Here is a 19,594-nt window from a genome sequence, read left to right as displayed (position 1 = left end):
GCAGGGAAACTATTGATGTCTGCGCTCTAATGCCCGGCAGTCTTTCCTTAGATTAATATAGCACGTTGCTGATTAAAGGCTGCATTATATTGCAGTCGTTTTACGAGTAATACACTCTATACGTTTCCCGGAGTGTCTGCAGAACAGTTTACAGTTTACGTTTGGGAGTGAAGGGAACGCAGCGAGGTAACGTAAACGTAGCTAAATGTCACATTCAGCAAGTAGCTAATTCAATTAAAACATGTTTGTCGGTGATCTGAACGCTGTTGATTGACACAATTCATACAATTATAACTGAGGACAGTTTCAAAGTTGTTAAGATGATAGTAATTGACATTGCGTGATCGTTGACACTAACAGATCAGATAAAAAAAATCAGACTAACATTATTCAGTGTGTTTTAATTCGTGCTTTGAAACGTTGCATAATTTTACAGCCTGATTTGTTGACAGATTGTAATTGGATCACCATGTCCAATGACGATATAAAGGGGATCCCTGTGAGGGTTGCCTTGCGCTGTCGGCCTTTAGTGCCTAAAGAAATAAATGAAGGATGTCAGTGCTGCCTTACCTTTGTGCCAGGAGAACCCCAGGTATGAGACTCCCAGGCTATTACAGTTCCCAAACATACTCGAATGGGTCTCGGTTTTATTGTTATGTCTTTAATTTTCAGGTCGTTGTTGGGACTGAAAAAGCGTTCACATACGATTATGTTTTTGATCCAACTGTCGAACAAGAAGAGGTTTTTAAATCGGCAGTAGCTTCCTTACTGTCTGGTCTTTTCAAAGGTAAATCAAAGTGTTTTTGTCGCTAATGATTCTACAGAGGCTAGTAGCTTAAAGTCTGTTTCTTGAAGGGTATCATGCTACAGTTCTTGCCTATGGGCAGACTGGATCTGGAAAAACCTTCTCAATGGGAGGAACCTACACCGCAGCTCAAGAAAATGACTCTTCAGTTGGCGTGATTCCTCGAGTTATTAAAAGAATCTTTGAAGAAAAGGAGAATACCAGAGAGTGTGAATTTCGCCTTTCTGTATCCTACTTGGAGGTCTCCTCTAACTTCAGTGTTAAACATTGCATCTTTATACGATTGTAATTACAACACATGATTTGCTTGTAGATCTATAATGAAGATATCCTTGACTTACTGTCAGCATCTAAAGACAAGCCAGCGATCAGCATTCGAGAAGACCCTAAAGAGGGCATAAGGGTTAGTGGTCTGGCCGAAGCCTTAACCAAACATGAGCCATCGCGTGTTGTCCTTAACTGTGGTTGTTTTGCAGATCGTGGGGTTAACTGAGAGAGTGGTGATGTCTGCGGAGGAGATGGTGGGCTGCCTCGAACAGGGCAACTCTGTCCGTACTGTGGGCTCCACAGCCATGAATGCAGCGTCTTCTCGCTCTCATGCCATTTTTACTATTACATTGGAGCAACGCAGAGGAACAGACAAGTAAGATATTTACTGTGATGGGTTTGTGTGCACTGATGTAGCTTATCCCTACTTTGACCAGTGCAGTTGCCTGCCTCACTTATCTGCGAATGTGTTCAAGCGAGTGTGTTGCCACAGAAGCAGCTTAACCGAAGTCCTTGCACTGGCTCCCTATTGAACATCGGGATCAGTTTAAAATCTTGGTGCTGACCTTTCGAGCTCTACGTGGTCAGGCGCCCACTTATATTGCTGACCTACTTAAACCCTATAGTACGTCTCGGAACCTGAGGTCCTCTGGGCAGAACCTGTTGATGGTTCCACGAACACACTTTAAAACCCGGGGAGACCGCTCCTTCAAAGCCGTAGCGCCCCGACTTTGGAATGAACTTCCTCTTGACTTGCGCTCACTGGAGTCAGCAGCTACTTTCAAAAAGCACCTAAAAACCCATCTGTTTGAGAAAGCATTGCGCTTTGTGACTCTGTGTCTGTGAAAGGCGCTATACAAATAAAGTTTACTTACTTACTTACTTAACTCCTCATTGTGATTGAGGAAAAGTGAATTAATGCACTTTAGTGGCTATTAGATCAGGGTTATTGTGGAGCATTACATTAATTTTCAAAAAATAAGGCCTTTAAAGTCATTACATTGTATTCAAAAAACATTAAATGTGATTTAAACTGGCATTCATTGACATTGCTAAACTATTTTTACTGCTTACATTTGTCAAAATACAAAAGCTATGGTCTAGGGCAAATTCAGCTACAGTTCTGCCCGTCATGTCCAAATTTGGTTTTGAGTATCAACATTTCTACTCATTCACACTGAACTTTTTTTGACTGAACTTTTACATTCAATCAAATGTAAACATTGTAAGAATTTTACATTTGTGGCATTAAAAATTTACTCTTTAAATGGCATTAAAAAGCAAACCCTAGAGATAACTACAGGAATGCTGTATGTTTTTACTGTCAGCAGGTCATTGTCAAAAGTAATTGTTTTTTTGTTTTTTATTCCTTCCAGGTCTGATTCTGTAGTTTCCAAATTGCACCTTGTGGATCTGGCAGGCTCAGAGAGGCAAAAGAAAACCAAAGCAGAGGGAGACCGTTTGAAAGAAGGTCATTTGATTTCACAGTTTAGTTTATCCATTTTATTTAATCAAAATTGGCTGTTTTTATGGCACCATAAGTTATTGTTTATAATCTAGTTTACTTGTAAGATTTTATTTATACTTACGCTTTGCCGTTTGCTTTCTTTAAAGTGTATGAATATTTCTGTTATCCGCAGGCATCAGCATCAATAAAGGACTTTTGTCTTTGGGAAATGTGATCAGTGCTTTAGGAGATGAAAGCAAGAAAACCACCTTTGTTCCATACAGGGATTCAAAGCTCACTCGTCTGCTACAAGGTCAGCTTTGATTTGGATTTCTGTAATAGTTCACAGTCTTAATCTCCGTTACTGTTTCCCCTTTGAATAGTTCATGCTGTCCTTATAGTCACTCTATTAAAAACGGTCTCACAATACATTAATAATAATCATGTGCACCACAATGACATGTACCTTTGATTGTTTTTTGGCAGACTCTTTGGGAGGAAACAGTCACACATTGATGATTGCATGCATTAGCCCGGCAGACTCCAATATGGAAGAAACCATTAATACACTTCGATATGCTGACCGAGCTCGCAAGATCAAGAACAAACCAATCATTAATGTTGACCCCCGAGCTGCTGAGCTGAGCAAACTTAAGAAGCAGGTAATTAGACACCGCATTTAGTGTAATAAGCCAACAGAAAAAACATGTTTTTTTTAAAGCGTGTTTTCAAATGTTCAAGGTCCAAGAACTGCAGGTGATGTTACTTCATGCTCGGGGTGGAGTAGCACCAGCGCTCGCAGGGTAAGTCATGTGGACAAACTCCCACTACATTAAACACAATGCATACTGCTGTAGCCTGAATATTGGTCCTGTTTTTGTTTCATAGTTCAGAGTCAACTGAAGGTTTGACAAAGCTGTTGGAGAGAAACCGAACTCTTCAGGATGAGAATAATAAGTTGAGCCGCGAACTGAGTGAGGCAGCTGGACAAACGGCTCTCATGTTTGAGAAGATTATCATGGTAATGGAACTAAACCAGCTATTTTCTTATAATTGAGAATGATTATTGCTGATCCCAATAATTTACAAAAACTTATTTATTTTCTGTAAATTCTTTTAGACAGAACAAACGAATGAGAAACTGCAAAGCAAATTGGAGCAACTTCGGCAGCATGAAGCGTAAGTTTTAATAATTTTGCCACATCTCTATTTTAAACAAACAAACTTATCAGATTGCCTTCTTCCAGATGTGCTGTGGATCTTGAGAAGTTGCTGGGAAACCTAGAAGACCAAGAACTGAAGGAGAATGTGGAAATAATGAAAAACCTTCAAGACCTCATACTGGAGCTCAAGGTTTGTGCATGTTTGTTTCTTTTTGAATAAAAAGACAGGACTCCTCGTTGGTAACTAACATCTAACAAGTAATGTTCATCGTGTACTTTATAAGACTGAGAGTGCTGGGATTGCAGCTTCCATTGATGCAATGGCCGCAGAAGATGTTCTTGAGACGTCAGGGAGTGGGAGCCAAAACTCGACACGTTCATCCACAGGAGTGCGTATAGTTAATTGGTCCATGTCTGGTATGTGGATTTGAGTAACCTTTTGGCTGATGTTTAACAGGATGCGGCAGCCGTCGCTGGAAAAGAGTCCCCGGAGGCTTACACAACCCATCATGCATTGAGGCAGGCACAGTTATCGAAGGAATTGATTGAACTTAACAAAGTGTTGAGTTTAAAGGAAGCTTTTGTGAAGAAAATGTGCCAGAATGACAGTCAGCTGGAGCCGATGCAGTCAGAGCATCAGGTAAAGCACCTGTTACAGTTTGATCGACTTCTGTAGTACTGTCACCTTTATGACTCTGCTTGACAACAATCTTTACATTTGTGCTGGCATAACTTTGTCTTATACAGAAAAATGTGCAAGAACTCCAAACGGCTGTAGATTCTCTGCAAAAAGAGAAAGAAGGCCTTGTTTTGGCTCTACACTCTGCAAAGAAAGACACAAACCAGGCCAAGTATGTCAACATTTTTTGTATTTTAATTTGATTTGTATCTAATCAAGAGCCTGAACAATCTCCCATGTGACTTGGTGTAGACTTAGTGAACAGCGCAGAAAGAGGCTGCAGGAGCTGGAGGGCCAACTTGGAGACATGAAGAAAAAGCTCCTTGAACAGTCAAAGCTTCTAAAACTTAAAGAATCCTCGGTCCAGAAAGTCAGCAAACTCGTGCAGGAGATCCAGGTAACTTCAGCTTTTTTCTGTCGTTCACTTCATGTTGTTCAAAGCCAGAACTAGTTAAAACTCTTGTAACGACATTAATATTACTGATAATAGTACTAATTATGTCTTTCCAGTCAATGAAGACTCAGCGGACACAGCTCATGAGACAAATGAGGGACGACTCTGAGAAATTCAGGCTTTGGAAGAGTAAGAAGGACAGAGAAGTTATTCAGCTTAAAGAAAAAGTATGTACAAGTGGCGTCATTTCAGTCTTAATGTTTTGTAATGTTCATATTTACGTACGTTGTCTTAACAGGATCGAAAGCGGCAGTATGAGCTGCTCAAACTGGAGAGGGATTTTCAGAAACAGGCCACTGTCCTGCGCCGCAAAACTGAAGAGGTACTGTTGAATCTTTTTCAATTTTAGTAATGATCCATCATTGAAATTATAACCAAAATAATAATTCCATATTTCAGGCTGCGGCTGCAAATAAGCGCTTGAAGGATGCTTTACAGAAACGAAGTGAGGTGGCTGAGAAACGCAAAGATGGGTTCAGTAAAGGCACTGAGAGCGCAGCTTCTCGAGTGAAGGTAATCCGTTCCGTTTCAGCTTGTAGTGTAGTAATAGTTAATGTAAGGTACACATAAAAAAAAACTGTATATAATTGTAATTGCTAGTGTAAATGTTGGATCTGAATGTTTGTTGATGGGATCCTTTTGCTGGTGCTTTTTATGTATTTTCTATTGTGAATGGACTCTAAAGTAAGATGCTCATTGGCCACTGTATAAACCTGCTGTTACTTTGTCTCTGCCCAGAGACTACAGATGAAAATTAGCTCGTAGCTATCTCTGGTCTGTGCAACACATTTGTTGTGCCATGTCCCTGTCAAATAAATAAGTAGTAATGCCCTTCGCTAACATTGTTTTGAATTGTTGATAGGCTTGGCTTTTCAATGAAGTGGAGGTGATGGTGAGCACAGAGGAGGCCCGGCGACATCTGAATGATCTGCTGGAGGACAGGAAAGGCCTGGCTCAGGATATTAGTCAGCTCAAAGAGCAGATTGAAGCTGGAGAGCGCCCGGTCACTAAAATCAGGGTCAGCATTACTATTCCTGTCTCTGCAGCGTTTGTGAGAACTGCAGGACACAATTGAACTTTTCTGTTTATACTTTATGAAATCAGCGTCGAACACTGATCATCTCAGAGTTGGAGGCCCAGGCCCAGGAAACCCCTCTTAGCAAACAAGTGGAAAACTTGGAGACAGAGATGAGCCTCAGGTTAGACACACGTCACACTCCCAGAACCCCTCATGCCCTTTCAGCAATTCTACAATTTCTTTATTGTTCAATCCTATATTGAAAACAACCTTGACGAGTCACAAATTCATGCACAATGTTTATACTGTTTTTGTTTCTTTTATTAGTTTTCTTTACCAGCTTGACTAGTTTTAGCCACTTCATTTGAAGGCCACGACGAAGTAGCTAAAACCAATCAAACACAAATTCTTAGAAGACAGCAGTAGAGATTTTCTGATTTGACTGGATTGGGTCGGCTGCCTTTGTTGATCCCCTCAGATCAGGCAGCTGTGGCTACTTGCGTAGCTCACCATCACAGTATGGAAGGAATGAACAATGCATGATATTGTAAGGCGACTTTGAGCGTCTGGAAAAGCAGTATATAAGACAAAGGCATCATTATTGTTATTGAGTTGAGGATGTTCTGCCTCCATCATCACAGACTGGTTACACATGAGCTAGAGGCTTATTTAAACTCTCGGCTCTTGAGAGCAAGTCCCCGGACTGCCATAACCCCGTTTCTTGTTTACACTAAAAAAGTGTCTTTGTTCTGGGCTGGGGCGAAACTACGTGTTTTCCTGTCCCCAGCAAGTTTTCAGTTGATTAACAAAACCGTATGAACTGAGAATGTGAATATGGGCATTTTAAAGACACACAACGTTTATATGTACCCATAATATGAATGTGATTATCACTCACTTCATATGTACATCACAGAAATGCCCAGATCGCTGACCTTCAGCAGAAAGTCCTTGCAGCGGACAGTGATGGACGTTGGAAACAGCGCATCGATGGCATCACAAGCATTGTAGAGGCGAAGTGTGTCCTCAAAGTCCTCATGGCTGAGGTGAGAAACTTTTTGTCTTGTCTACTGCAACTGCTTAAAGAGAACACACAAACATTTGTTATCTTCACAGCTGGTGAGCTCTAAAACGGCATGTGCCAAACTGGAGAGCAGCCTTAAACAGGAGAAGGACAATGCCCAAGACCTGAGGAAAATTCTGTCTGATGAGAGAAAGGTGATGTCCACAATGGACACAGAGCACCAACAACAGCTGGTGGAGCAGGAGGAGAGACACCAGGAGAAGGTGCTTTAATCTTATGATAAAATGTAACCTTTTTAGTGCCATACAATACATTGCTTACTCTGGTGTGTTTTCAGGTCCACTATCTTCTTTCCGAAATACAAAATAAAACCATTTCCTTTGAACCGAAGGACTCAGAGCCAAAGGAAGAGAGTTCAAGGGAAACGGAGCTCCTGGAACGCCTCAGGGTTCAGGTTTGTGTGTTTGGATCAAGACTGTTTATCATCTGTAATACAGAACATACAAATACATGAGGCACAATGTGTTACATGTTACTGTTTTTATTTATTTTTTAAGGAAGAAGAGCTCAACAGGCTACGTGAATTTAATGAACAGAATCGCTCTCTGGTTGAGCAGAATGAACAATTCAAACAGGTTAGTACATGTGTAAAACAGCGTTTGTAAAGGTAGTTTAATGATCTGCTGCTGGCTGCAGATGATATGGTTTCAGATCATGTTACTTGATCCCAGTGCTGCCTTTGAGACACTGGACCACAACATTCCTCTACAGAGAGTAGACTCAGTTGCTGGAGTTGTGGCTCTTTTTTTGACTAGTTCATTTTGGGGTGCCTCAGGGTTTGATGCTGAGCCCAGTGCTGCTTCTCTGTCATACACTAGGAAGCCATAATATCAGTTTAATATTTTATCATACAGACAAGACTGAGACACCTATGACAAACTCAGAATACTTTCTTGGAGATATATAATCCTGGATGTCGGAGAATGACTTCCATGTTGAACCAAAATTGTCATTCTGGGTCTCCCAGTCATGATGCGTCATTGGAGCTTGGACCTTGGAGTCATATAAGAACCAAATAGTTCTTTATTACATCATTTACGCAGCATTGCAGGATCAGAAACCTTTTTTACTATATTACTTGACATGGAGAAACCGATTCATGTCATTGTTAAAAAATGAACTAGTGTGATGCTCTGTCTGCTGAATGCGTGAACAGTTTGCCTGATGGTTTTCAGCTAAACCAAAATGCTGCAGCCAACCAGGAAAGGCAGTGCTCGCTTCCCCTCATTGGCTCATGATCAAAGCTAGGATTAAGTTTAAAATGATGTTACTGATTATTCTATATACTATATGAGACGCTTTAAAATTTTAAAACCAAACTGAAAACCTTATGACTGAATATGGTTGACATTCTTGGATTTTTCTTTTTTTTTTTTCATTACAAATACATTTTGATTGCTTTACTTGATTGAGTTTAAGTTAAATTGGTAATATAATTTTTCCCCTCATAGAAATTTGCTCTCCTCCAACTGGCAAGTGTTAAGAAGGTCCTCGCACCAACGGCTCTTAATGAACAAACAAATGACTCGTTTGAGTATCTTCCTCCAAAGGTAAAGCACGACAGTCGTGGTTGTAAACACGGATAATGTCTGTTTAGTTTTTAATGATCATGTTTTACATTTGCACAAAGCCCAAAGGGAAGCGCTTCACTACAGCAAAGGCACCACTGAATACGACCATCACTGTGGAGGAGCTGATGTCACCCAGCGAGGAAGAGGAGGCCGAGGAGGAGGAAGAGTGGCGCCCAAAAAAGATTGAGAAACGTTCGACCGCCAGGAAGTCGAAAACCAACCGGGTAAAAACCTCTCGACTGTCATATGTTGTGGAGATGTTTATCGGTCACTAACGGACTTCTGTGAGTAGTGTTCGTGTAAAGGGCGCTGCAGTAACAGGCTGTGCAGGTGCCGCAAAGGGAAGATGACCTGTGGAGAAAACTGCCTCTGCGATCACGAGAAATGTCGCAACATGGAAAACAAAGGGTCTGCTGCTAAAGTGAGTTATTAATGTGCATTTGCTGAATATCATGTATGTATGCTACTTCCTGTAACCACACATATGCAGTACTTCCATTAATCAATCATCGCTTACACAGGCCCTTCCTTAAATCGAGCTGATAAACAATATAGAAGAAATCATGATGTCTTGATGATCATGATGATTGCTCATTTTGACGTGTTCATACAGGATTCAAGTCAGACGGAGACTGTGTTGGGAGAAGACGCTGTGTCTCCTCAGGACACGGAGTCTGTGAGCCCCGACAACTCCACCTTCTTCAAACCGCCCACATGCACGCCCACCAAGAAGGTGAGCTTGGCTTCCTGATGATCTGCTTCTTTGGAGATAATTCAGACCTTGATGAAAATGTAAAAATAAAACATATAAAATGTATAGAAAACCATTTAAAAAGATGAGTGCATGATCAAATATAAATTGTAATCAAAGCTCCAAGAAAATCTGGATTTCTTTGCCACATTAGCCAGACCTAGTTCAATCAATTCACTATCTCTCAAATCCATTTCGTACTGGTCGCTTCCACTGAATCTTTTGTCTTAATATCATAGGCGTATTAGACCAATCATGTGGTGTTATTGCTGCGAGTACAGGGTTTCCTCCAGAACTCTATCAGCGTTTTATCAGGAGCTCTACCCACGCAACAAGAATCCACTTTCAGGGTCAAAGTAATGCTCTGGACTGGTTGTAGTACTCTTGTTTTTATTGTTTAACAAGTAACAACAATTTTGACACCTTGCTGTGCTTGGTTAACCTCTTTAACCCAGCGCATTTTCTCTAGTTCAGCTTTACCCAAACCTAAATCTCTCCATCCTATAGCAGGCAAGTTTTCTTGGAGGAGGGCTGATTTTCTTTATTGTTGATAGACCGAGGGCCGAAGCCGCTGATTATTAGCCCAAAGTAAAGCACAACACTGGAAAAATTACCATCATGAGATAAATGACTTAAAATTGCTTGAATTAAAGTTCTTCTATGTTATGTTGAACTTGAGTCGGTTTGAACTAATCCAAGATACAAATGTTAGCGCCAATGGATCAAGAATAACACTTGAAATCAGACAAATATTTGTTTTTTCTCGTGAAATGACAGAAAATTATCTGAATTAAGATAATAACTACTACTAGAGGTTTTATCTCATCTAAGACCAGACCCAATCTACTCAAACCTTAGATTTAATCTGTTCATTCAATCAATCAATCAAAGTTTATTTGTATAGCACCTTACAACAACACAAGGAAGACCAAAGTGCTTCACAGACAGATAAAACAATATTAAAAAATCAATCAATCAAATAAGTGCGATCTAAGTCTTAAAAGCTAGTTTGAAGAGATGTGTCTTCAATCTAGACTTAAAGAGGGACAGCTCAGTGAGAACACGCAGACTGAGGGGCAGGCTGTTCCACAGTTTTGGCGCTACAACCCTGAAAGAACGATCGCCCCACTGTTTGTACCGGGACCTGGGCACGTCCAGAACCATTTGATTGGCAGACCGGAGAGCTCTGCTGGGGCGATGTACGGTCACCAACTCAGTTAGATATAACGGAGCTAGACCATGAAGGGCTTGGAGGGATTCAAGTAGATTTATGTAATTTCTTCCTTAAAACAATTATTCCTTTTCCAGTGCACCTCATTTTTCTCCCATTTTACTCTAATAATGTTAAAAGTATTTTCTGATTTGTGAAATAATGTTTCTCAAAATCATCTTGAGGGCCAGAGGTTCTGTGCTCCAGGGCTGGATTTGGCCCCCGGGCCTGACGTTGCCTACCCCTGTCCTATAGGAAAGAGTAACCGTTCATTTGAAAGCTACGACCTACAAAACTGATCATAACATTAACTTTTTTTGTCTTGTTTAGGTCACTTTTTCACCTTTTTCACTTTTTCATGACTCTTAATCGTGTTTGTCTTTTTTTTTATTGTGATATTGTTGCTTTTACGGCACGTTTTTGTCACTCTTTTGTCGTGTTTTCGTCACTTTTTCATCTCATTTTTGTCACTATTTCATCACTCTTTAGTTTACACGTGTCCTGGAGTCTGTTTTGTGTTTTTGGGACTTGTCTCATTTGTACCATTTGTGTTTTAGGTGCTCAAAGAAATCGAAGGTATGGGACACAACCCTGAAGACTTGCTCAAGCGAACCATCATAGAGCAAGACGAGGAGGAGGAACTGGACGAACAAACGACTGTCAGTTTTCTCAAGAAAAAGAAAAAGATTTTGACCAGTTTCCAGAACAGTTTCTTCTCCGGCTGCACTCCGATCAAGGAAGAATCTTAACCAGCACAATGTAGCTCTCACTGTCTTGTCTGACTTTTATATGTGTTTAGATTATTCGTAAATCTTAACTGTAATTTTATTGTAGCTGTTTATTTTGTAAACTGTTTTTAACTGTGACTAGCATCGCATTCATATCAAAATGATAAAAACCTTGTACATAATGTTATAGTTTAATTGTTACTTCTTGTTGCTGTCAGACCATTTTAACTGTCTTCTATGGCACAACCAGACGATGCTTCCACTTTGGCCTTAGCTGCTTTTTAGAGCTCAATAAAGTCGTAACAGGCAAATGTTTTTATCCGTTTCTGCACTAAAGATCAGTTTAGATGTTTTTCAAGCCATTTGTGACCATGTCTGAAAGGCACAAATAAAGTCCTTTTGTTTCTGTGGTAACTGCAAAATAACATGACATTAAATAGTTTGAAACATTTTTGTCCGTCTTGTCTCTTACACAAACACCCACCAAAGAATAGACCCTTTAATTGTTTGTAAACAGTCCGGGCTTAGCTGGAGGCGGGAAGCTAGATTCCTATCTATTTCCATTGTAGCTGTTGTCATAGTAACGATGAACAAATGTCTGTTGACTGTTGTTGGAAATATCAGATAAATCTTTTGTTGTCTCAACTGTCATTCCTCTTGTTCTTGCACCTTAAGCCACAACAAGACCACATTTTGTAGTTGTAGTTTTACACTTAAAATCGCTAATTTTAGTTTAATCTTATTTATCATGATCACTTCCTGCCTCCAGCTGATGTCACTGATGATGTCAGCAGCGAAAGGGTTCGGGAATGTGACATATCGCTAGTCATTATGGGATTAGCAGCAATTGTAAACTAATGGAGATTTTACAAGTTAAAACACTGGAGAGATTGTTCACATTAAAACATTTGGACACCACAGTGAGTTAGATATTTACCAGCAGTAACTCAGCAGCTAACGGAGTTGTTCGATGGCTATTTTCTCCTTTTTATACTGCTTTTAGCTAATGTTATCCATCCATCCATCCATTTTCTTCCGCTTTATCCGGGGCCGGGTCGCGGAGGCAGCAGTCTCAGCAGAGATGCCCAGACTTCCCGATCCACACACACCTCCTCCAGCTGTTCTGGGGGGACCCCGAGGCGACACCAGGCCAGCTCGGAGACATAGTCCCACCACCGTGTCCTGGGCCTTCCACGAGGCCTTGTCCCACTAGGACATGCCTGGAACACCTCCCACAGGAGGTGACCAGGAGGCATCCGTAACAGATGCCCTAGCCACCTCAGCTGGCTCCTTTCGACGCGAAGGAGCAGCGACTCTACTCCGAGCTCCTCTCGGGTAACTGAGCTCCTCACCCGATCTCGAAGGGTGCGCCCAGCCACCCTGCGAAGGAAACTCATTTCGGCCGCTTGTATCCACGATCTTGTCCTTTCGGTCATGACCCAAATCTCATGACCATAGGTGAGGGTGGGAACGTAGATCGATCGGTAAATCAAGAGCTTTGTCCCCGACTCAGCTCCCTCTTCACCACGACAGACCGATACAGCGACTGCATCACTGCTGACGCCGCACCGATCCGTCTGTCGATCTCACGCTCCATCCGTCCCTCACTCGTGAACAAGATCCCGAGATACTTGAACTCCTACACTTGAGGTAAGGACTCCCCACCGACCCGTAGAGCAATATGTTAATAATGTTAGTCAATGGAAATGTATGCTAACAGCTACAAAGATGGCGGATCTCCATGGTAACTGTGGAATTTCCCAAACTCTACAGTTTTTGTAAAATCGCAAATGAAAATGTCATGTTTTTCATCAGTATTTGGTAGTGACTGGATTCACAAACCTGACATTTATATTTTTAATGTCTGAAAGTCCTTTCTATCATCACGCTCATGTTTTCAAACACTGTCAGCACTTTTGGACGCCTTTCAGAGAAAATAATTGGACATTAGTTCATATGTGCTGACAGCGGAGACAATGAACTATGTGACAGTTTTTGTTTCATGTGGCTCGAATTTTCAGTTGCTCCACCTCAATTTCAAACTGGGCTCTGTCACGTGATCACAACCTATTCATTTTTTTTTCTTTTTTTTTTCTTTAGTCTTCTGTTGCTCTGTTTACGGCCACTAGGGGGGGCACGTGATTATATAGAAAGGTTACGCACTGCTTTTTCTTTTTCATTCACAACGAAAAGGGCCAAACTGATGAGCAACAAGTAATAGTTCGTGACCTTTTGTGAAATTTTAAAAAACGGAAGAGCAGAAAAAAATCAATTGTAAAGAGGAATGTTTTACAATTATTATTTACTTTTTAAGGTAACTTCTCTTTTTCTAAACCTGCCAGACAAATGTTGACCCTGTGACCAAGTTGCATTGCATGACACTTAACAACAGAGGGTGCTAAATGCTGCATCTCCCCTGGATCAAGAATCTTTTAAGTTACCTAAATCCATTTGTGCCAGTGTGGTTATTCCCCCTGCAGTACTTTAACCCTTGGATCGTGTTAGTGATGCTCTCTTTATTCTCACTATCAGCGATATATGGGCAGTGCTGGTATTCATTGTGGTGGCGTGTATTTGCACAAGTTAATATAAGATAAAGATCCGATTTATGGCTGATGTAAGGACTGAAGGTCTTTATACGCCTCTGCTTGCACTGGGATGACTTCAGGCTGTGAATAGTGCTGGATATGAAACCACAGTGCCAACTAAACTTTTTACACGTCAGCATTATTTTCATACGGTGAAATGTGCCACTTTGTCTCAATCTAGATGTTTTGACCTGGTTTAGTGTTAATGCGTCCAGTTTGTATCAAAAAGTGGCATCTTTTTTAATCTTGCAGTCACCAAAAAACAAAGAAAATGTAAAGCATAGGGTTTTCTGTTTGGAGATTCTTTGATAAAAAACTATGACACTCCCATACTCAGATCACAATATTCTATGGCCAAGCAATATTGGAGATGATCGGGTACAGTGTTATTGTTCTGAATTCCTATGATATTCATGATCAGCTGTACGATTTGTTTCCTGTTTTGATATTTGTTATGAAAATGCCATAAAATCTGCAGGGTAAACTGGGGCACTTAGATATTGCATTCTAGCTGTGGTGCCCAAACTATGGCCCATGAGCCAAAACCCCCCCAAAAAACAGACTAATTTGCTGCTAAACTGGCCCATACTTTTTTATTGCATGTCACCGTCATAATATCATCAAGAACCATTTCCATGTTGACAGAACCTGTGGTGGCACATGTAAAATATCTGCTATTAAACATCCCCCGGGGCTCCCAGCTATAAGAACTCACTCCGTTCAACACAATGTAAATACTGTTGATCAAATCTAAATTCAAAGTTGTATATTTACACAAATACAAACTTAATTTCAAAATCAATTTCTGCCTTTGAGGCCCCTCAGGAGATCCCACTTTAGAAACCAAATGCACCTTGTCTTGTATGATTGACTGCATTAACCAACACTGTTCCTTTACATAATGATTGACAACCACTAACAAAGTTTAATCTTTATTTGATACAATCTATATAACAAGAATATGAGTAGTATGTGCTGCAGTGTTTCCCAACCAGGGGTACTTCAACACTTAGAAGGGGGTAATTGGAAGTATTTGGAAGTGCTGGAGTAGAATTTCAATATTAATTTCAAAGGAAAGCTTTAATTGTGTTTTTAAAAGGTTTGATTTTGAGAGTATTTTCGCTTCACTTTGAACACAATAAACACAGAACAATCTACGTTTAGTTTGTCACTTTGTAATAATATGGCAAGATCCTCGAGTCGGGGCAACTCGGAGTATAAATGAATGACTCATTGGTACGAGAGGCAAAGAAGGTTGGGAGCCACTGGTGTAGAGAACAGTAGCCTTGAGTTGAGGAGAGTGGAAAAGCAACATATTATAGCCAACAAATGACACAAAGTCGGCCTATAACAACTTAGGTACGGTCTGAGTATATTATGTTTGTTACTATTACTATCTGACTCCATTTATGGAATTCACTAGTCTCAAACAAGTTAAATCAAACAAATAAAATGTATTACAGGGTCAAACATATTTCAGCAGCTTGACAAATTGCTTTCACTGTTTGATTGGACTTTTTTCAAGATTCATGGAGGATAATAAACATCTAAATTCATTTCTAAAACAGCTTAAATTAGGCAGTGGTTTTTTCCCATGTATTTTTGTGGAAGTGATTTTTACCCATAATGATGACAAGGTTAACCAAAAGTGAAATTTCTGTTTTTCTCATCAGTTTAGATTATTATTAAATGTATGGCCCTTGATGAAAAGGTTTGGGACGCCCGTGTTCAGGATTCTCAAAGCCACCGTCTGAGATTTTAAGGTTAATTGTAGAAATTGAACACCAGCTTATTACACATACAGTATTTCTTCATGTATTCATAGGACAAGCAAACAAAAGCAGACAAATAAAACCATAAACATCAACTTCCGTGATCTCACTGTTGACTCTCGTAATAAACACGAGTAAATCATTCTGGAATTGAAATCACTGCTTTCTGAGGTGACCTTGCACGGCATGAGATAATTTCTTGCTCAGCAAATTGATGCCGTTATCTGCGGCAGAAATGATTATGACCCGAGGCACGGCGCAATGAAAACGAACGGCAGATGACTTTATCTGAGGCCGAGCCCTCCCTCTCTCCTCAAGACACTGGACTCTGCACTCAGCAATCCCTTGAACTTGAGATAAGATAGCTCACGCGCAAAGAGCCAGAACTACAACTTTAGCTTTGAAGCCGTGCCTGGAAAATGTAAATGTTTTCATTGTGGCTAAAGGCGGGCAAATCTGTCTTATATAATAATACACAGGGACACATCAATGCTTGTTTTCATACAGTTTGTGGCAATTTTTGTTGGTCTATTTCGTGGAAAGACTTCAATTTAGTTTTAAGTCTGAAGAGAATCTAACAAACCAGAAGAGAATGTAGTTTATATGCATTTCTGCCTTATTTCTGCCATGTTTATTACTGTTTTATTCAATATGTTGTGTACAGAGAAGCAGAACAGTAGAAATTCAGTTCTGTATCTCAAGTAGAAATCAAGCAAAAAGGTCAAACGAAACCAAAGTGTCTGTAAGGAACCAAAATTAAACTTGGGAATGGGCTATTGTCTATCTAAGGCCGGCAAAACATACAGTATTATATTAAAAAAAATCAAAGTACAGATTTCACAGCTTAATGTCAGCTCTTCCACAGTCTTCCTGTTGATCTTTGGAAAGGATAAAAATGTGCTGTTGAAATAAAAGTGGACAAACTCTTCCATAAATACAGCATTTGACTGGACTTCACGGAAAGATGATAATTTCCACACCATAAACTAGCTTCACCTGAAAAGTCACGTGCAGTTTTTACAGCAGTACACGCCTCAAAAGACGTGAGCATCAGCACAGATTTGCAACGCTATGCACTAAAAATCTATACTTGTGATTATTAATGACATAAATGCTTTTCCTCAGTGGCTACAGTGACTTTTTCCACATGTTCTAACAGTTTTACAAGCCACATTTCAATTATTTATGATGTTTTTGCCTGTTTGTGTATGATAAGCTCTATTAATGGTTACAAGTAGATAAAAACGCAGTATAATTAGGCCTAGAATTTAATAGTATTGAACTCAATTGGACAAAGTGAGAGTAAAAGCTGTATTTGTGTGAAACTTTCAAGAGCAAAAACAAATCAAAGTATACCCATTATAATCTCAGCATCAACTGCACGTAAGCCACACTATTACAAACGTTTGGCAAGTAAATGGTCTATATAATTGCCCCATCTTTTGTCCTGATCAATCATTCTTTTATGGAGCCGTCATTCCTCTGGGAGCGATTGCCTAATGTTGAGTTTCGAATTTGCTGATTCCAGTAATTGTGTGTAGGTGTCAAACCCAGTCATCTCTCTCAGGACAGGGGGGGAAAACTAAGCCACAAGTGCACACATTTCTCCTCAGGGACAACCCGTCGCTCCACGTACACAGACATGAGTCACTTTTGTTGCTGATGTTTGAAAATAATCAAATATATATACACGTAAACTGGACCGAAAGACAGATGTGCCTGATGCCCTGCCCTATATGTCACTCTGTGGAATCAGGATGTTGGACAGAGGGGCAGGGCGTCGGATCTGTTAAATATTGACCGCGAGTCTAATCATTAACCTTGCACCGACTCATGATCTCTTAAACTGGCTGCTCTTGCCCACTGCCATTGCTGCGCTGTCACTGCTCAAACCAACACTTCCAACTGATCACTTGACCATATAGACTCTCTGTGCCGTGACTTTCTTAAGTATCTCTCGCACTCTGCGGGTTTTCACGCTTCTCTCTCTAAGCTTCACAGGCTTCAGCAGTCTGTGTGATCTCCGAAGCGCTGTGCTGGCCTCACGCTGCACCCAGAGGTGAGTACACTCTGTCGGGTTACTTCAGGGTTAACTAAGTGCACTGGGTGGTTTGCTTTGGATTTGACCGACGTTATATCAAAGTAGAGAGGGTGAGGGTTAATAAGGACACTTCACTGCTCCTTATAAACTTCTAATGTAGTCATCTCTGCAGACTCATGGTACTAAAATGCAGTAATGACAACACAGTATGTAAAGTATAGCATAATATATTGGTTTTGTTGTTGATTCTGTATAGGCCAAACACAATAATGATGTATTAATTGCTTTTCTTTCCAATTCAGGGGTGGAACAGCACAAGACGTGGTAGGCTGGAGCTCAGAAAAGTGTCCATGAGGCCTCGATTGTGAGTAGGAAGCAGTGAGCCTGCAGGTACACAGGTCAGACACACCCTGATAGTCACATATTGAAAAGCAGCCTCGTGTTGACAACCGTCATAAAACACAACGTTATCTACACAGGCTGAAGCCCTTTGGCCGCATTGGTGCAGAAGTGTGAGCGATGATGCAGACTACAACAGGCAATAAACAGGGGCGGAGGAGAGAGCCAGGGTCAAAGTCGGAGGCAACGAGGAGGGATACTAAAAGCTTCTCCAGTCTCACGTGGCTGTAAGTACTGAAGTTACCTGGGACCTGCTCCTGCTCTGTCCTCTTCAGCTCGACGCGGACTTGGAGAGGTTTGTGAAGAGTGGTTTAAGTCTTAAGTCTTCTTGGTGCTGGCTGGATGTAACAGCAACTCCATGTGGAAGATGTGCAGGTTCCAGTGGAGGTGCTGTTACCTGCAGAGAGACATCACAGACAACAAGTGTATGAGTATATGTGTAATATTTGTGTATGTTGTGTATATGTGGTACAAGGGAGAGCTGGGCTGCAAGGTGATGACCTATGAATTGACAGCCAGGGATCTGTATGACTTGCCTGTCAGTTCTGTAGGCCACTGCTGTGCGTGTTCCACTGAACTCTCTGAAGAAGTGAAGATTTGACGAGAATAACCAAAATAAAAATAAAAATTCAATAAAAAATAATTCAAAATAAACTATTTTGTTGCTCTTTCGTTGTCTCAGTTTGTTTCCTTGATAAACACGTTTTACATATTAGGTTGGTTAATAGTAATATGGTGAACTACTAGGACTAGATATGATAGTCACAATAAAATGAAACTAACTTACACACACTCAGATAAGTAAGTAGTGTGAGTTGCTTAAATGTAATCACAGTGTGTGTCATGACAGAATTTATCTATGAATGTGTGGCTTTAGAGGTCAAATTAAATTTGGGCAGGCAGATGAGAGAAACCACACTCTGCAGGTCAGGTACAAAAAATGGCAGCATTTGGGCTTAAGGCTGTGTATAGATCGTTTTGAAATATTATCCACAACCATTAAACATATTTTAAAACTTTAAAAGTGTGAAGAATACTACTTCTATGTGTTGCTATTACTGTGTGTTTGTATTACTTCTATTTATTATTGAGACTTTGAGGGCCACACAAGTTTCACTGTACTTGTGTGTAATGACAAATAAAGAATTCTATTCTATTCTGGTCAGGACTACATAATAGAAATAAGTGCATACAGACCACACACTTGTGTCAACAACTGAGGCAGAGCTATTTAACAGACTGATAATCTCTGCTGCCACCTAAAGATACCAAAGAAACACTTTTTTTTCCTGTATAAAACTTGTGCCTTAATCATTTTCCAACTACTACTACTACTACTACTACTACTACTACTACAACAACTACTACTACTACTACTACTACTACTACTACTACTACTACTTTAGGTGTATCAACCTATTTGCATTTTATTTGTCTAGATGATATGCAGGTTCAATTTCTAAATAGAAATGGAACCTTAAATGAATGGACAAATAACATAGAAATACAAGCTAGAACGTCAAATTGAGGGAAAATTTAAAGAAACAAATTCAATTTTAAATTTTCCTTCTGGTTGTTATGTTAGAGGAAACACTACCCTCTAGTGGTGAGACGCCA

The 19,594-nt window shown here is 40.3% G+C and overlaps 1 protein-coding gene across 1 annotated transcript; it reads left to right on the top strand.

The window, feature by feature from the left end:
• kif4 (kinesin family member 4) lies at window positions 1–11,540 on the top strand. The gene is made up of 31 exons (XM_079566055.1): window positions 1–186; window positions 453–592; window positions 673–787; window positions 856–1,046; window positions 1,119–1,208; window positions 1,282–1,448; window positions 2,449–2,543; window positions 2,713–2,832; window positions 3,006–3,181; window positions 3,261–3,322; window positions 3,408–3,540; window positions 3,640–3,698; window positions 3,767–3,872; window positions 3,967–4,071; window positions 4,140–4,322; window positions 4,430–4,533; window positions 4,614–4,758; window positions 4,872–4,982; window positions 5,054–5,137; window positions 5,215–5,328; window positions 5,678–5,833; window positions 5,920–6,014; window positions 6,750–6,879; window positions 6,950–7,120; window positions 7,195–7,311; window positions 7,415–7,492; window positions 8,369–8,467; window positions 8,548–8,712; window positions 8,781–8,909; window positions 9,102–9,221; window positions 11,007–11,540. Exons 2-31 carry the CDS (start codon window positions 470–472, stop codon window positions 11,196–11,198), a joined length of 3,735 nt encoding a protein of 1,244 aa, XP_079422181.1. The 5' UTR covers window positions 1–186; window positions 453–469; the 3' UTR covers window positions 11,199–11,540.
• Window positions 11,541–19,594: the final 8,054 nt, after the last annotated feature.

This window comes from Gobius niger (assembly GCF_951799975.1).
Source record: "Gobius niger genome assembly, chromosome: 11".
NCBI classification, from domain to species: Eukaryota; Metazoa; Chordata; class Actinopteri; order Gobiiformes; family Gobiidae; genus Gobius; species Gobius niger.
This window is presented reverse-complemented; position numbering and strand designations above follow the sequence as displayed.

Excerpts from the sequence above, each read along its gene's own strand:
- kif4 (XM_079566055.1), top strand. The coding sequence starts at position 470 with ATGTCCAATGACGATATAAAGGGGATCCCTGTGAGGGTTGCCTTGCGC. Across the intron at positions 1,449-2,448 it reads CAACGCAGAGGAACAGACAA|GTCTGATTCTGTAGTTTCCA; the intron begins GTAAGATATTTA and ends TATTCCTTCCAG. Across the intron at positions 5,834-5,919 it reads GCCCGGTCACTAAAATCAGG|CGTCGAACACTGATCATCTC; the intron begins GTCAGCATTACT and ends TTATGAAATCAG.